This window comes from Chanodichthys erythropterus, chromosome 11, assembly GCF_024489055.1.
Source record: "Chanodichthys erythropterus isolate Z2021 chromosome 11, ASM2448905v1, whole genome shotgun sequence".
NCBI lineage: Eukaryota > Metazoa > Chordata > Actinopteri > Cypriniformes > Xenocyprididae > Chanodichthys > Chanodichthys erythropterus.
Genome location: NC_090231.1, coordinates 15,528,173 through 15,544,484, shown reverse-complemented (window position 1 = coordinate 15,544,484; position 16,312 = coordinate 15,528,173). Strand labels below are relative to the sequence as shown.

The window sequence follows — 16,312 nt, the reverse complement described above, 5'->3', positions numbered from 1 at the left end:
CATGCCCAGCTGGGCGCCTCGTTGGTACAGGTCGGGATTCCACCACGGCCCGAGCACGCTCAGGCACCTGCGAGTGACCACAACGCGGGCATGGCCCATTGTCCAAGCTCTCCTTGGTACCTGAGTTTTCAGCCATAACTGGAGGGGGCGTATATAAAGCAACCCGTGGTGGCATACCGCCGCGGCCGCCGCCATCCGTCCCAAGAGCCTCTGATATTCCAGACTGAAAGCACTCAGGGCGGACATCAAATCGCGAACGTGCTCCTGACCTAGACGCGCTCTCATCGCGACCGAGTCCAACTCCACCCCTAGATACGAGATTGACTGGCTGGGGCATAACATACTCTTTTGCGTATTTACGCATAGACCCAGGTTCTCCAAATGAAGCAATAGAGTGCGTTTGTGGCCGTTGAGCACATCCTTTGAATGGGCTAAAACTAGCCAATCGTCCAAATAATTGAGTATGCGTATTCCGTTCGCTCTCAGGGGGGAAAGCGCTGCATCCACACATTTTGAAAACGTGCGAGGAGCCAGGGCTAATCCGAACGGCAGAACTGTGAACCGATATGCTGTGCCATCAAACGCAAATCTCAGAAAGCGCCTGTGACGAGGGGCGATCTGAATATGAAAATATGCGTCTTTCAGGTCTACTGAAATAAACCAATTTTCGGGCCGAATTTGCGCGAGGATCTGTTTCAATGTCGTCATTTTGAAAGGGCGCTTGAATAAAGCCCGGTTGATGGGTCTCAGGTCCAATATCGGACGGAGGCCACCGCCTTTCTTTGGAACGACAAAATACTGGCTGTAGAACCCGCTCTCTCTCTCGCTTGGCGGGACCACTTCTATCGCGCGCTTTGCAAGGAGATTGAGAACTTCTTGCCTCAGCACTGACTTTTTGTGAGCCGGCACTGTCGACATAACCACGCCATTGAAACGGGGCGGTCTGCGCCGAAACTGCAAAGTGTAGCCGTTCTCTATTACGTTCCGCACCCAATCCGAAATACCCATAACAGCCCGCCAAGCGCTCGCAAATTGGCACAGAGGACGGGGCACCCCGCCTTCTGTATTCAGGACAACGTCGCTGTATACTGGGGTAGCACGCTGACAGCTCTCTTGACGAATGGGCGCGTTGAGAGACGGCGAGTCGTGTATGTGAGATTACACGGGAGAGCTGCGAGCCCGATTGTATCTGTAGCAGTTCGCCTGAGCATAGAGTGCGAGAAGCTGCCGCTGCTAGAGGAGGAGAAAAAAGCTCTTTTTGTGAGGTTGTAACATTCTTTATTACATTCACAACAGAAACATTCTCGTAGTCGCCTGCAACCGCCAAGGGGACTTCTCGAGAACACCTCGGACGCTTCGCAGCGGGTCCTTCGCTCAGCGTCCTCCTCCTCTGCACTCTCCCGTCAGGAACGAGGCTTCTGTTCCGATGAACTAGGAGCAGTCCCGGGGCGGCCGCCTTTCTTAAAGCCGTGACGCAACTTCGGCGGTCTCTGCCAGGGTGTTTTGTTGCGTGCAGCAGGCTCCGGGTCTGGCGCCGAAGGGGCGGGAGCAGAGGGAGCTTGCTTCGGCGGCCTGTTTGAAGCCGAAGAAGATCTACTGGGGCGCCCGTCGCGGAAGGAAATGACTCATCGCCCTGGAACGCTTCTGTGCTTCAGAGAAGCGCTCTGCAATCGCTTCCACGGCGTCCCCAAAAAGGCCGGAGGGAGATAAAGGAGCGTTGAGCAGCGCCTTCCTATCTGCATCTTTTAACTCTGTAAGAGTCAGCCACAAATGACGGTGGAGCACAACCATAAAGCCCATGCTTCGTCCGATCGCCTGGGCCGTTTTCTTCATTGCCTTCAGGGCAAAATCAGTCGCAGCGCGCAGATCTTTAAACGCTTCGGGGTCCGCCTTCCCCTCGTCCAGGGATTTCAGGAGCTGAGCCTGGAAAACCTGAAGTACCGCCATCGTGTGAAGTGCTGAAACTGCTTCACCTGAGGCGGCGTATGCCTTATCAGCGATATGCGCTGTCACACGGCAGGGTCTTGACGGCAACATAGCGCCTGCCTTAAGGGAAGCTGACAAAGGGCAGAGGTGCGCCGCGATAGATTCCTCGACTGGCGGAATGCACGCATAACCACGGGCTTCAGCGCCATCAACTCTTGTGAAAATTTCCGAGCCGCTGCCGTGGGCGCGAGCCGAGTGGGGCGCGGCCCAGGTCCTAGCGACCTCCTCGTGCAGGTCTGGAAAGAAAGGGGCTCGCTTCCTTGGAGCGGCGGCTCGGCGGCCCAAGTGAAGGAACCACAAATCCAGTTTGCTTTTCGCTGGCTCGTCGGGGGAATCCCATTCAAGACCGAGATCATTCACGGCCCTAGTAAGAACCCTAACAAGCTCGTCTTGAAACGCCACCTGCCCCTCCGGCTCAGAGCGCTCCTCCAGGAGGTTGTCTGCCCAGTCCTTCTCGGACGCCGTTAGGGACATGGCCTCGTCGGGATCGCCATCCCTCGCCGCGCCGAACGAAACCATCTCCGACGCGCCGGGGGCGGGTCGAAGACTCTCCTCGGTGAAGTAAACAGGAGGGCGGGGTGGTGAGTCACACCTCATTCCCGCGTCATCGCTCCTATGCGGCTGTCCCACCAGCGGCTCGTCAGCGGCAGTGGGACGTTGCCTAGGACATTCACCAAGGGCGATGCTCCTCCGAGCCCTCAGCACCCGCACTGGGAGATCCTCGCAGTGTGGGCAGCCCGACCTGGCGAGTGCTGCTTCTGCATGGGCGAGTCCCAGGCACAGAATGCAGTACTCGTGGGTGTCCGGAGCCTCGATAGGCCCCGAACACAGCGTGCAGAAGGTAGACATGCTGGAACGCCGAGAGGGTAATCTGTCTACTTCGCGTCTTCTCCACAGCTGTCTCGAAGTTATTAATTGTTGAAGTGAAAAGGAAGATTCTGAGCTTATGCCGCCAGGACGGCGCATTATATAGTGGCGGGTACCGCCCCCCTTTCGCCGTCTTGGCTGGCATTGGCCAGTGAGAGTGGCAACTTCACTGGCGTTGTGTAAGGACATGTGTCAAATGCCAACCATTGCCAACAGAGGAAGAATCTCAATGCTGCCACGACTGGACCATTTCAATCCCGCCATTAGAATCAGTCGCTGAGTCCCTGTTTCCATCTCGCTGCATTACCAGACAAAATGGATTTCCACTGTAACTGAGCAACAGCGTTTTAAGGGGGTCGCACACTGGACGCAAAGCTCAGCGCTGCGCCACATCTTAAAAATTTGAACGCATTGTTTTCTATGAGTGTACACACACCGGCGGCGCCCAGCAACGACTCAAAATCCTGCCGTGCCACAGAGCACCATGTACATTGTTTTACATTAAATGTATATTATATTTCTCTCAAATCGTCGTTAATGTACATACTGACTTCACTCTGTGCTGCAAGATACATTCGTTTAACACTTTTAGTTTAACAGCTTGAATAAAGTCTAAAAATGTATAATAAACGTAGCATTTTCTTTCCTTTTGCATGTATATAATGTGCGCGGCCGGTGTGCGATACCTGTGAGTTGTCAAAGACGCAACGCTGCACGGCGCCGAGCTTCACGTCCGGTGTGCGACCCCATTTAGAGGTGTTTTTGTTCTGATGGAGAAGGGTATGACAGTCTGATGACACTGACAACACAGGATGGAAGAACCATTAGTTGTTTTACCTTTTTTTGTAAACTGCGTTTGACTTGTAAACACTGAGTTGGTACTTCCGCCTACGTCAAACGTGACTTTTTCAACGTAATTGTTTATTACGTGACGTCACAAACGCGCATTGCAGAACAGAGCAAGGCGAGCATTTGTGCTTATAAAACTTAAACTTTTTTATTATTTATTTTTTTTAACTGACCGATCGTTTCGTTAGATGAGACCCTTATTCATCATTTAAAGACCTCTGAAGCTGCACTGAAACTGTCATTTGGACCTTGAACCGTTTGGTGCCCATTGAAGTCCATTATATGGAGAAAAATCCTGGAATGTTTCATCAGAAAAACTTAATTTATTTTCGACTGAAGAAAGAAAGACATGGACATCTTGGATGACATGGGGGTGATTAAATTATCAGCAAAAGTTTATTTAAAAGTGAACTAATCCTTTAAATCTTAACATTATTATAAAGTGTTACCGAAGATTTGATTTCTCATATCTTGAATCCTTTAATGAGACCTGAGAGGTTTTTTTTTTTTTTTTTTTTTTAATTTCAAGCTTTAAAAAGTTCATAAATTAATATTCTTGTATGTCAAGCATGTTTGAGTTTTCATTTGCCATATTTTATGCACACTTTGTCTGTGTGTTAATCAATGTTTATGCATGAATAAATTGGATAAATTTTAAATTAAAAATTAAATTTTTGAGTGAACTACCCCTTTAATTTAGTAGCATTGTTCCTTTTTGATAGTTTAGTTACTCCCCAAATCTGCACACGCGTATCACAAACACACTTGCCACATCAAAAGTGTACCACAACAGATGTTTGTGGAATCCATACTCTTGTTTATAGCTGCCCTAAACATTGGCAGCATTCCCCCACCCTCTTCTCTCTCTCTCTTTCTCTCTCTGTGGATGGACTAGAGTGTGATAATGCAGCTTTAATCCTTCCCTTCTCTCCTTCCCTCTGCCAAATGAAAGAGGGATCCGGTCACATTAGAAATCTCATTACAGGGGTTTAGGTGTGTGAGCCGCATATCATGTTCCCTCTGCATGTGTGAGAGAGAGATTCCTGAGGGATAGATATGTCCATGCATATGTGTGTGTGCAATTAATTTAGCCAATTTTCTCCAATTCTCATTGGCATAACTTTTTTCTTGTTTGTTGAACATGATGTGTTGGGGAAAAAAATGTGTGTGATTCCCAAAGGACCCCTGATGGATTGTGTGCATACATGTACGCGTATCCAAAAAAAATTTTCCCCCTTTCTTCCTGTGCTCATTGCTTTAGCTGAGAGTTCTCAGTGGAGCTGGTTGTAGTTTGTAAAGCATATACAAAATCGTTCCCCCTACATAATTGGACCAAATATGTGCCTTGTATGTAGGTATGTGTGTGGAAAGGGTCTTTCATGGGATAAAAAATGCATGTGTCTGTGTAAGTAGGTCACATCTGTGGTAGGTGTATCCCAAGCCTCATGAGATGCTCCTCAGTATTGTGTGTGTTGCATGTGCGTTTCAGACACACAATGAGCGATAAATAGGCTTTGGCCTTCATCTTTCCTTTCATATGGCCGCCAGCATTCCATACAGAGAAATTCCCACAGAGGCACATACATTTAAACCCACATGTGGGTGTATTTATGCCTTGAAATATGCAAATCTATGCATCAATGTCTTTCTTACTGCATTTCTATCATCGGTCTCCCCCATCCTTTTTTTATCTCATACTCCCTCTCTTATTGGACAGCATGATTTACTTTTATTTTTGCTTGAATAAGCTAGCAGTCCACCCGTTTTTTTGTTTTTTTTAATATAGTTTTTACGTGTTTGCCTCATAAAAGTTAGTGGCACCACCACCTGCCTGCTTGGTTAATGGCCACTCAAACTGCCGCATCTGAGATCAATGAATAGTAGGAATTTCCAGGTGTCTGTTGGTTGGTGGGTTCTTGTAGCTTTGCTACTAACCCGTGAGCTCCAGACAAAAAAAAAAAAAACAATGCACAGGTGTAAAAAGTTTAGCAGAGAAACATGGTCTGGTGTTAGCTGCTCAGCACATCCTTTTCTTCCTGTTCTCCTCAGCAAACATTCATGTGACGTTCCTGTTCTTATTTCAGATTTACTTTGATTGGCTGCCAAAATGAGAAACTGCATGACAGAGAATCAGTGAGAAGTGTCAGTGGCACTCATTCAATTGATCACCTGTTTCAAAGCTGTACGTGTGACAGGCCCACAATGAGAAGCAGTTGGACTACTGCAACATCAGTCTATAACTGTTTAGCAAAGAGTCAATAGTTAATAGTAGATAAATAATAGATGATACAGTACCTAGGGGTGTGTGTGTGTGTATCTTGTCGTTTCACTTTGCAAAAAACAAACAAAAAGGCACCTTAAGAATGCACACATTCACTGCATGTTTTAACTTATTAGAATGCAGTTAGAATGTCTTCAGAATGTAAGATATGGAGGCAAAAATGAGTTTTTGTCTTATATTTAGATCATATTATATAGTTTAGCAATATCACATGAGCAGGAATACTGTTTTCCGGAATATCAGCACAATTGTAAATCTAATATTGATTTTATTCGGCAGTTAAATAAACAAGTTAATATTGTTAGTTATCAATATTGTCTGTTTTTGCTCTATTTCTCCTACTAAAATAGTTCTAAACAAAGCGGAAGCAAAACAGCTGAATGAATCTGGTCAATGATTTGTTGAGTCAGTAATTATGACCTGTGCATGAAGACATTCACTTGCTTCTTGCCTGAATGAATCAGCTGAGTGAATAGCTCAATGACTCACTAATTAAGTGAATTACTTTCACATACTGGCAGTTTTAGTTTAATATTTAAAGTATAATTTTATTTTTTAAATAAAATAAAACATAATTTATTATTTATTATTAAAAAATTATTATACATATTTTTTTAATAAAATAAAACACAGTATTTAATTTTATTATTTTTATCAACAAAATCCCAGAAAATATTGAGATCATAATTTTTGTAAATATTGTACACCCCAAATAGTCCCCTACTTTTATCAAGGTGTTTTGGGTTGATCAGCTTGCTTTATATGTGTGCTGTGTACAAATCACTTTGTTTTTATCTGTCTAGGTGAGCCGCCCATGGGTTTCCGTGAAGTCCTGTTGAAAGAAGGTCCTGAGGGTTTTGCACGGGCAATTCGACAGCACCAGGGTCTTCTACTGATGGACACCACTTTCAGAGACGCCCACCAGTCCCTTCTGGCAACTCGCGTCAGGACACATGACCTCAAGAAGATTGCTCCCTTTGTGAGCCACAACTTCAATAATCTCTTCAGCCTGGAGAACTGGGGAGGCATGTGACACATTCACAAAGTCTTTAGTCATATCTTGATACACATACATTCACACAGAAGTAATTACTCTACTTCAGTCAGCAGTAATTGAATGTTCATGTTTACGGTGACTAAGATTATTGCCTTTGTATTGCAATGATTTTTTAGATGTTCCTCAGCTCTATGGGTGTTTTGGCTTACTGAGGATCAATTCAGCATTTGATATCACTTCAGTCTATGACTTGACCTTAAAACCTCTCTTTCTGTCTCTAGGAGCAACATTTGATGTAGCGATGCGTTTTCTCTGGGAGTGTCCGTGGAAGAGACTCCAGGAGCTGAGAGCTCTGATTCCCAACGTCCCATTTCAGATGCTACTACGTGGAGCCAATGCTGTGGGATACACAAACTACCCTGATAATGCTGTGTTCAAGTGAGATCACACACATTTCTGTTGGCTGTTATTTTCTATCCTCTACTTCTAATCTTTCCCTCACAGAAACCTTTCTGCATATTTAAATGTTTATTAAGATATTATTTAGTATATGTATTATTAAGCTATTTTCCTTGTGAGGGCTGTTGGCTTGCCCACACAATTTAGGTGATTACATTTGTAGGCACAACATGAAAACACAAGCACACATACACACACAATAGAAGGATTGAGAGTTAGAGCTGATACCGTTGCAGCAGTAAACACAGTTGTAGTGCCCTTCACATTCATTTTTTATATTGGCTTGAGTATTAAGCTATTTTGCAGTAATCTGCTTGTAGACACAGTAGTTAGGATTTTCTTATGCTTTCATTATAGGCAAATACACTAATAATCTTCCAAGTTTTACAGCTTCGGTAAAGATACATATATATATATATATATATATATATATATATATATATATATATATATATATATATAGTGAATTTCATCTTAAAAATGTCATATTTCATAATAAAAACAACACACTGATTGTATCAGTTGTAAAGTATTGTGGCAGGCAGCAAAATGTCTGATTTCAGTGGCTTGACTTAACTGTGCATTCACACAAATGTCGCTCTTTACTCTTATAAACCATAACTGTCACTTCTGAAGGAGCTGGCTGTAGTGCAGAGCTGAAAACCTCATTTCCAATGATCTTCACTCTCTCTTTTTCTAGATTCTGTGAGGTAGCCAAAGAGAATGGAATGGATATCTTCCGTGTTTTTGACTCCTTGAATTATATTCCCAACATGCTTTTGGGGATGGAAGCAGCAGGGGCAGCGGGAGGTGTGGTGGAGGCGGCCATTTCATACACTGGAGATGTGTCTGACCCCATGAGACAGAAATACTCACTGGAGTACTATCTGAAGCTGGCCGATGAGCTAGTTAAGGCTGGAACACACATACTGGCTATTAAGGTAGATCAACGTGTGCATCGCACAGTATTGTCCTGACAATCATATGTTCAACACTCACAAAAACAGAGGTGAAGAATTTGCTGGTATATCGACTGTTTTTTGTGTTAGGACTGAGGAAATAGCATGGTATTTTTTGGCAGTTAATCAAAGACGTAATGACTCAAGACATTGACAGTAATAATCCTTTTAGTTCTGTTATTTCTGTTTCTTCTTTCTTTTGCTTTGTTGATCTGCTGTAATGATACAGTGATCATCAAAATCTGATTTTCTTTTCTATGGGGTTTGCTTGAGTGGTTAAAAGCTGCTCTTTTCTCTTTTCTTCTCAGGATATGGCTGGCCTGCTAAAGCCAGAAGCCAGCCGTATACTGATCGGTGCATTGCGGGACCGTTTCCCAGACATCCCTATCCACGTTCACACTCATGATACGGCAGGTGCAGGAGTCGCGGCAATGTTAGCCTGTGCACAATCAGGCGCAGATATAGTTGATGTAGCAGTGGACTCAATGGCAGGCATGACCTCTCAACCGAGCATGGGTGCCATTGTAGCCTGCACCAGAGGAACCAAACTTGATACTGGTGAGTGGACAAGAATTGTATAAAGGTGCGGTCAACTAAATTTCACAGGCAAAAAAGCTCCATTGTCAGTAATGTAGCAATGAACAGCTCACCATTCTCTTATCTGTTGGTCTGTGCAGCAAATTCACTTGACCAACTTGAACTAGAGCGAAACCTGTACTTTAATAACAGTTCAACTTTTAAAAATTGAGACAGAGCCTTAGGCTACTAGGCAGCGCTCTTGACATACACCACAGTGCTTCAGGGAACACAAGTTCTGGCTCGAGGTTCTTTCTCGATTATGTTCCCATCTCCCCTCTCCTATCACTTCCTCTCTCTTCTTCTCCCAAAAAATATAACCTAACAGTATAAAAATCTGTGTGTGTGTGTGTGTGTGTGTGTGTGTGTGTGTGTGTGTGTGTGTGTGTGTGTGTGTGTGTGTGTGTGTGTGTGTGTGTGTGTGTGTGTGTGTGTGTGTGTGTGTGTGTGTGTGTGTGTGTGTGTGTGTGTGTGTGTGTGTGTGTGTAAACAATACAAACAACAGTGAGTTGAAACAGTCAGTAATACAATAAAAATGAATAACATTACAAAAAAGAACAAATACAATAGAAAAAAGATACAAATAAACAATTTAGCCTACTAATAATAGTATACTATACAGAAAATACTATATTAGACTATACACTACATAGTCTTCACCGTATGAATTAAATATAGGCCTGCATTGATTCTTATCAAAGGTGCAATATGTAATATTTTTGCAGTAAAATATCAAAAAACCACTAGGTCAGTGTATTTTGTTCACTTGAGTACTTACAATATCCCAAATGTTTCCAACTATTTGTAAATTGCAGTTTTAACCAAGGCTCCGGGACGTGTGAGGAGTCACCTGTCAATTGCGACATACCCACGTTACCCTCGGTTTCCGGTTTTATTTTGTAGAAACCATGGAAACACCAAAGATGCTTTAAAATATTACATGTTTTAATAGACAAGGGAACAACTGTTTTGATATATTTATAGACAGAAAATGAATTGCATGCCATTTATCAACACAAGCCATCCAGTATTTATTATGATATTCTAAAATCGATCTGTTTTACTGCAGTGTGCAACAGTGTTTCACAGCAGCCACCGAGCGAACGCAGAGAGTAAAGTTATAACATCATTTTCAACACACTCAAATGTATCTAATATGATAAACAGAGCTGTGTTACCTCATACTCATGACCGAAATAGTGGAATCAGCGCCGGTGACTGTGTCATAATAAAAGTTCCACTGCTCGCGGCGTGTGTTGTGCAATCTCTCCAGCGGCCTCGTTCAGCTTCATGCTACAGTCAAATCCATATTCTTTTGCACCGTCCGTTGAAATGGAGACCACATGTCCCAAGATTCCGCTCTAAAACTTGCTGTCATCAAGCTACGCCTTTGTTGTGAATAGGCTTCTAGCGACCTCTAGCGGACAAAATTATTACATATTTTACCTTTAAATTTACGAAAGTTATTCAGTGAAGAGCAGTAAATGATTCTCTCGTTTTCTTTTGTTGTTTGATTAACATTAAATGACAGAGACAGCAACAGGTTTATTGGCTGCTATCACTTTAAGACCAAATGCACATATCTTACATACTGACTAGCATTCAATTTCTTTACCAACTGTTTATGTTAATTTAAAAAATAACTGACTGCGTTTAAAAGAAACTTGCCAAGATGAACATTTTGATCTATTTTTGTGTGTACATGTCAGTTTAAGTGTTTATTTTGAAGCCCAAAATAACCTACATTTGTCCGTGTTTCTCTCCGTCTCGGATCGAACACACAGAAAGCCGCCTGGGGAACAGTGTTTCTATCGCAGCTCAATAGGTTTTTATCTATTTTTAGTACCAAGCACATCCGACTCTAGCAGGAGACTGTATATCACGATAGTTGCATTACAGGATTAGACTGATTTGAACATTACGTAGGAATGGAGACAGACCTCCACTTTAAAAGAAAGGAACGGAATGCAGCATTGTGTTTTCTTATTCATTGGAAGCCAAAATCAAAAAGGAAACTAAAATTGTATTATTCGCTCAGCCCTAGTCATTAAATCATCTTTGAGAGCACGGGGCCCTACGCAAATTGTGTACTTTGCTAAAAGGGAGGACCAGCACTGCACACACATTTGGGGTTCATAATGTTTTTTTGCTTGTTTGTTCTTTCTTCTTTTTTTCATGTTTTTGAAAGAAGTCTATTGTGATCAAAAAACAGTGAAAACAGTAATATTGAGAAATATTATTACTGTTTTAAATAACTGTTTTCTATTTAATTCATTTTAAAATATAATAGATTCTTGTGATTGAGATTATATATATATATATATATATATATATATATATATATATATATATATATATATATATATATATATATACATATATACATATATACATATATACATATATATATATATATATATATATATATATATACATATATATGTACACACAAACTGATCAGGCATAACATTATGACCTCTGACATGTGAAGTGAATAAACACTATAATAACTGTAGACCAGTCAGGGTGCCAATGCTGACCCCTGTCCACCACCGAAAGTGCCAACAGTGGACACGTGAGCATCAGAACTGGACCACGGAAAAATGGAAGAAGGTGGCCTGGTCTGATGAATCATATTTTCTTTTACATCACGTGGATGGCCGGGTGCATGTGTGTCACTTACCTGGAGAACACATGGCACCAGGAAGCACTATAGGAAGAAGTAAAGCCAGCGGAGACAGTGTGATACTTTGGGCAATGTTCTGCTGGGAATCCTTGGGTCCTGCTATCCATGTGGATGTTACTTTGACACGTACCACCTACCTAAGCATTGTTGCAGACCATATACCCCCTTTCATGCAAACAGTATACCCTGGTGGCTGTGGCCTCTTTCGGCAGGATAATGCGCCCTGCCACACAGCAAAAATGGTTCAGGAATGGTTTGAGGAGCACAACTACGAGTTTGAGATGATGACTTGGCCTCCAAAGTTCCCCAGATCTCAATCCAATCAAGCATCTGTGGGATGTGCTGAACAAACAAGTCCGATCCATGGACGCCCCACCTCGCAACTTACAGGACTTAAAGGATCTGCTGCTAACATCTTGGTGCCAGATATCACAGCACACCTTCAGGGGTCTAGTGGAGACCATGCCTCTATGGGTCAGGACTGTTTTGGCAGCAAACGGGGGACCAACAGAATATTAGGATGGTGGTCCTAAAGTTATGCCTGATGTATATACACATACACACACAAATTGTCAGCTTTGTAGTTTTGTCGGTTAATTGCACTAGTGTCATGGCACAGCAACAGTTTGAAAAAACTGAATGGTGCTGAACAACTTAGTTGAAGTAAGAACAAACCAAACATTAAGTAAAACATTTATGTTTTCATAGATTGTGTTTTTGGCCATGTCAGTACATGTGCAGTTTTTATTCATCAGGCTGCCTATGGTCAGTTAATGCTGCCTAAGTTACAGTCAGGCTCAATTGATTAATCATGTCTAATTAGTCAAGTTGCTGAGCTCATTAATCAAGGGACCCAGCAGGGATGTCATATATCAATACTTTATACAGTTTGCGTGCTGTACTGTCTGTGTGAGTGTGATAATTGCTGTGTTCTGAGAGGTGTGTTAAACAAAAGACCTGCAGTAGCAGAGAGGGAAATATGTTGACACACACTGGACAAAGACTAATGGCAGCGAAAAAAAGAGAGGTAGAGAATCTTACCTTCCCTTTCACCCATTTTGTGTTTAACTGCACTTACACATTTATTTCCTGTTCCTCCACTTCATTACTGTCAAAGTTAAATTGTACCTTCTCTGCTCAGCCTTTCCCTCCCTCCTCCCCTGCTCTGCCCCCAAATACGGTTCCTTTGGGACATAGTGGTTAGTTAATGGCCACTGCGCTTCAGTTTCAAATTCCCCAGAGTCTAATCTTATGCTCTTGGACGATCTCTCATGTACCCACATCATGCACAACAGTCTGTCAATGTCAATCTGTAAACACTGAGATACCCATTTTAACCTGATGGCTCAAAGATGAAAACCAGAGAAAAAATAGGGAAATAAATTAAGAGCATTATAAGAGAGAATTCTCATTTTGACATTTTTAATAAAGCATTGTTTATTATGTTTTAAGAGAAAAATCAGACTTTTTATGTGGAAAATATGAGTGGTGCTTGCTTATGTGGAAGTTCCCACCACCACAATCCTAGTGTGTTCTGGGAGGTTGCCAGATCGTTACTATGCAGTTGCTAAAGTGTTCTGAGTGGATTTCTGTTCACACAAAAATTTGTTCTGCACAAATATTCGGCCCAATTTTCTAATGCGATTTGTATGTTTGTATGTTTAGATCAATGCATAAAAATCAGCAAATGGGCTCAACGACAATGCATTTTCTCTCTCTGACAGTAGGTGGCACTTATAGAAAAAGAAAAGCAGAATTCCCAGGTTACCCTATAGTTAAGGGGTGGTCAAATTACATTTTTTGTTCTGTTGACTTCCAAGCTTTGCATTTTGCTGCAAGTTTGGTAAACTCTTATCTGTGAGTTTGTATCACATGAAGACATGAAGAATGATACATCACATCGTAACCTCAAGACATTTTGCACGCTATTGTGACCTCCCCTTTACTCCGCAACAGAAAACGCTGTGCAAAAAAACTGTTTTCAACCTTTATAGTAAGATTTTTTTTCTTGAGAACCAAATGAGCTTTTTCAAAAATACTATGTAAAATAGTTGTCTAGTAGTGATGCGCGGGTCGTCACATAACCCGCGGACCCCGCGGGTAACCCGCGGGTCGGGTTGGGGCGGGTAAAGAAATTGTCACTTTATTTGCGGGGCGGGTTGGGGCGGGTCATTAAAAACAAAATAAATAAATAAATCCATGTTTGTTGCGTGCAATTCCCTATAGCCTATATTAAATATTTGGGAATATCGATTTTCATATTTTATTAGGTTCTTTGATAAGGTTACAATACGAAGGCCGTAGCAACATAACTTGCGTGATGTCCCCAAACCTTTGGCGTCACGTCATGAAAGCGGCGCACCAAGCAGCTCCCGGCGCCAGCCACGACAACAAAAACGGAGAAATAAAAGTGCAGATGGAAGACGAGGTGTGGGAGAAATTGAGGTCGGGAATTTACATAATTAAAAGAAAAAATATTCAGGCTGCTAAATCTAATGTTTGGGACCGGTTCTCAGAAATAGCTGCAGCAAGAGACAATCGAGACAGTATCGCTACGACGTGAAGTGCAACTCGTGTGAAACTCGTGTGAAAAAATATACAAACACGAGAGCCACAAAATGAGCACTTCCAGCATGTCAAGACATATTTTCCGTGTGTTAAATAAAACAAAAGTTCAGTGGTTATGTAGCTGTAAACTGTTGGCCAATACAAATTTGAAATAAAAAATTATTTAGCCTGTTAGATGAATACAGACGCTGCTTTGTAAATGTTGAAAATGTTTATCATTATCTTGTTATTAATATGACCTGATTTATGGTTCATATTCATAATCGTGTGTTGTTGCCTGTTTACAGGGCGATGTTTCCAAGCACTTTCACGCTGAAATAAAGGCTGTTTTCATTTATATTACAATGCCTAGTATGTAGGGTGACCACCTGGCTATTGATCTGTTGCAGGACAGTAGATGTGATTTTGCTGGACAATGCGAGACACGTGAGACAGATAAATTTGTGAATTAAAATGTAAATAGTGATTTACACTTGTTGGCAAACTTGGCATACGCGCCGATTAATGTTTCTGCCGTTGGGTGCCCACACTACAATGTTGCTCTTATGGCAACATTAAATTCAACAGAATTTAATGTTAAATACAACAGAACATTAAATACAACAGAAAATTCTAGATTCACGGCTACACATGCAGGATGACAAATTTTGAGCGCGCAGATGTAATCAGAATGGATGATTACATGCTTTAAATCATCGATTTAGGCAGCTTTGAGCAGCTCCTGAGGTTCTTATCTAGTAGGCTATGTGAGATAAATCCTTGCTGGTTGTTTACTGAGTAAACTGAGTTGATGTCCACTCTCTCTATGATTGCATTGGTTAGTTATTTTCACAGCTAGAATATGACGGCTGCACAAACAGATTTTTAAATGCCTGCCAGTCATAGTTTTTATTATATTTCTTACTGTTGTGTTGTAATTTCAGGGATAAAAAAAAAAAAAAAAAAAAAACTACAGACGTAAATGAAATGCTGGACACTACTTAAGTCTTGCGGGACGCGGAACAAAGCTCCCAATTTCGGGACTGTCCCGCGAAATGCGGAACGGGTGGTCACCTTACTAGTATGTATATTTAATGGCTGCGGGTGCGGGGCGGGGCGGGTTGTAAAAATGGATACAGTGGTGTGGGGCGGGCTGGGGCGGGCCAAATAATTTCATAAAAGCGGGACCCGCGGGTTGGAAAAAAAGCCGACCCGCGCATCACTATTGTCTAGTCAGTTGTTACAACCAAAAAAAAATAGATGGCAAAAAATGCTAGAAAATTTGTGTGAGGTTACAACTGAGTTTAGAGATATACACACTATATATCTTTTGTTGTTTTCTAGCACATGAAGCATGCGAGTATGTGTTTTAAGTACAGTTTTTTTATTCATGAGCGCATCTGTTGAGGTAATTGGTCACGGTAGACCTCTAGTTTCATGAAGATCCCTTTTTCCCTCTCATCACTCTCTCTTATTGTCATTGGTTTTCTCTCTAGTGTATTGCGCTGGTTAATTTAGTTGCCAGTGTAGCAGGCTAGTGCAGGTAAAGCTTTAGCTCACTGTCTCAGCATGAGCCATTAAAGCCATTTGTTATTAATGCCACACACACATTTATTGTACCACGCTTCTCAGATCTTGTTTTCATTCTCTCTGTTCCTTGTTTTCTTTTTCTTGCTTTCTTTCTATTTTTTAGATTGTATATTTCTGTCTGTATCACCCTGACTAAGCTGCCCTGCCATTGATTTTTGTTCTCTGGCTGAGCTCCATATTTGGTGTTTCTCTCACTTTCTCTCCTTCATCTTCCCCGTCTTTTCTCTTTTCCGTTCTAGCACACATTACCACTTTCACATATTCTCTCCATTTTTTCCTTCCCTACAGGCTTTTTCATTCATATCTTCTAATCTTTCCCTTTATTTCCTGTTTTCACCCATTCTCTTCCACCTACACTCATCTGTTCTTATATGTTTATTTTCCTTCTGCATCTGTAAGTTCTTTTTCTTCCATTTCCATGTTTTCTATGCAGTCTTCAAGCCCACTGCTTCCACTAACACTTTTCTCTCATACTCCATCTGACACTTTTTCTCTCCATCTCTCGATTAAGTGGA

The 16,312-nt window shown here is 42.1% G+C and overlaps 1 protein-coding gene across 1 annotated transcript in view; it reads left to right on the top strand.

The window, feature by feature from the left end:
- Window positions 1-16,312, top strand: part of pcxb (pyruvate carboxylase b) — a 343,108-nt gene that overhangs the window by 267,106 nt on the left and 59,690 nt on the right. The window contains exons 13-16 of the mRNA XM_067401859.1: window positions 6,787-7,008; window positions 7,262-7,418; window positions 8,140-8,380; window positions 8,707-8,956. Of these exons, the coding sequence (XP_067257960.1) occupies window positions 6,787-7,008; window positions 7,262-7,418; window positions 8,140-8,380; window positions 8,707-8,956 (870 nt within the window). The remainder of the gene's footprint in view (window positions 1-6,786; window positions 7,009-7,261; window positions 7,419-8,139; window positions 8,381-8,706; window positions 8,957-16,312) is intronic.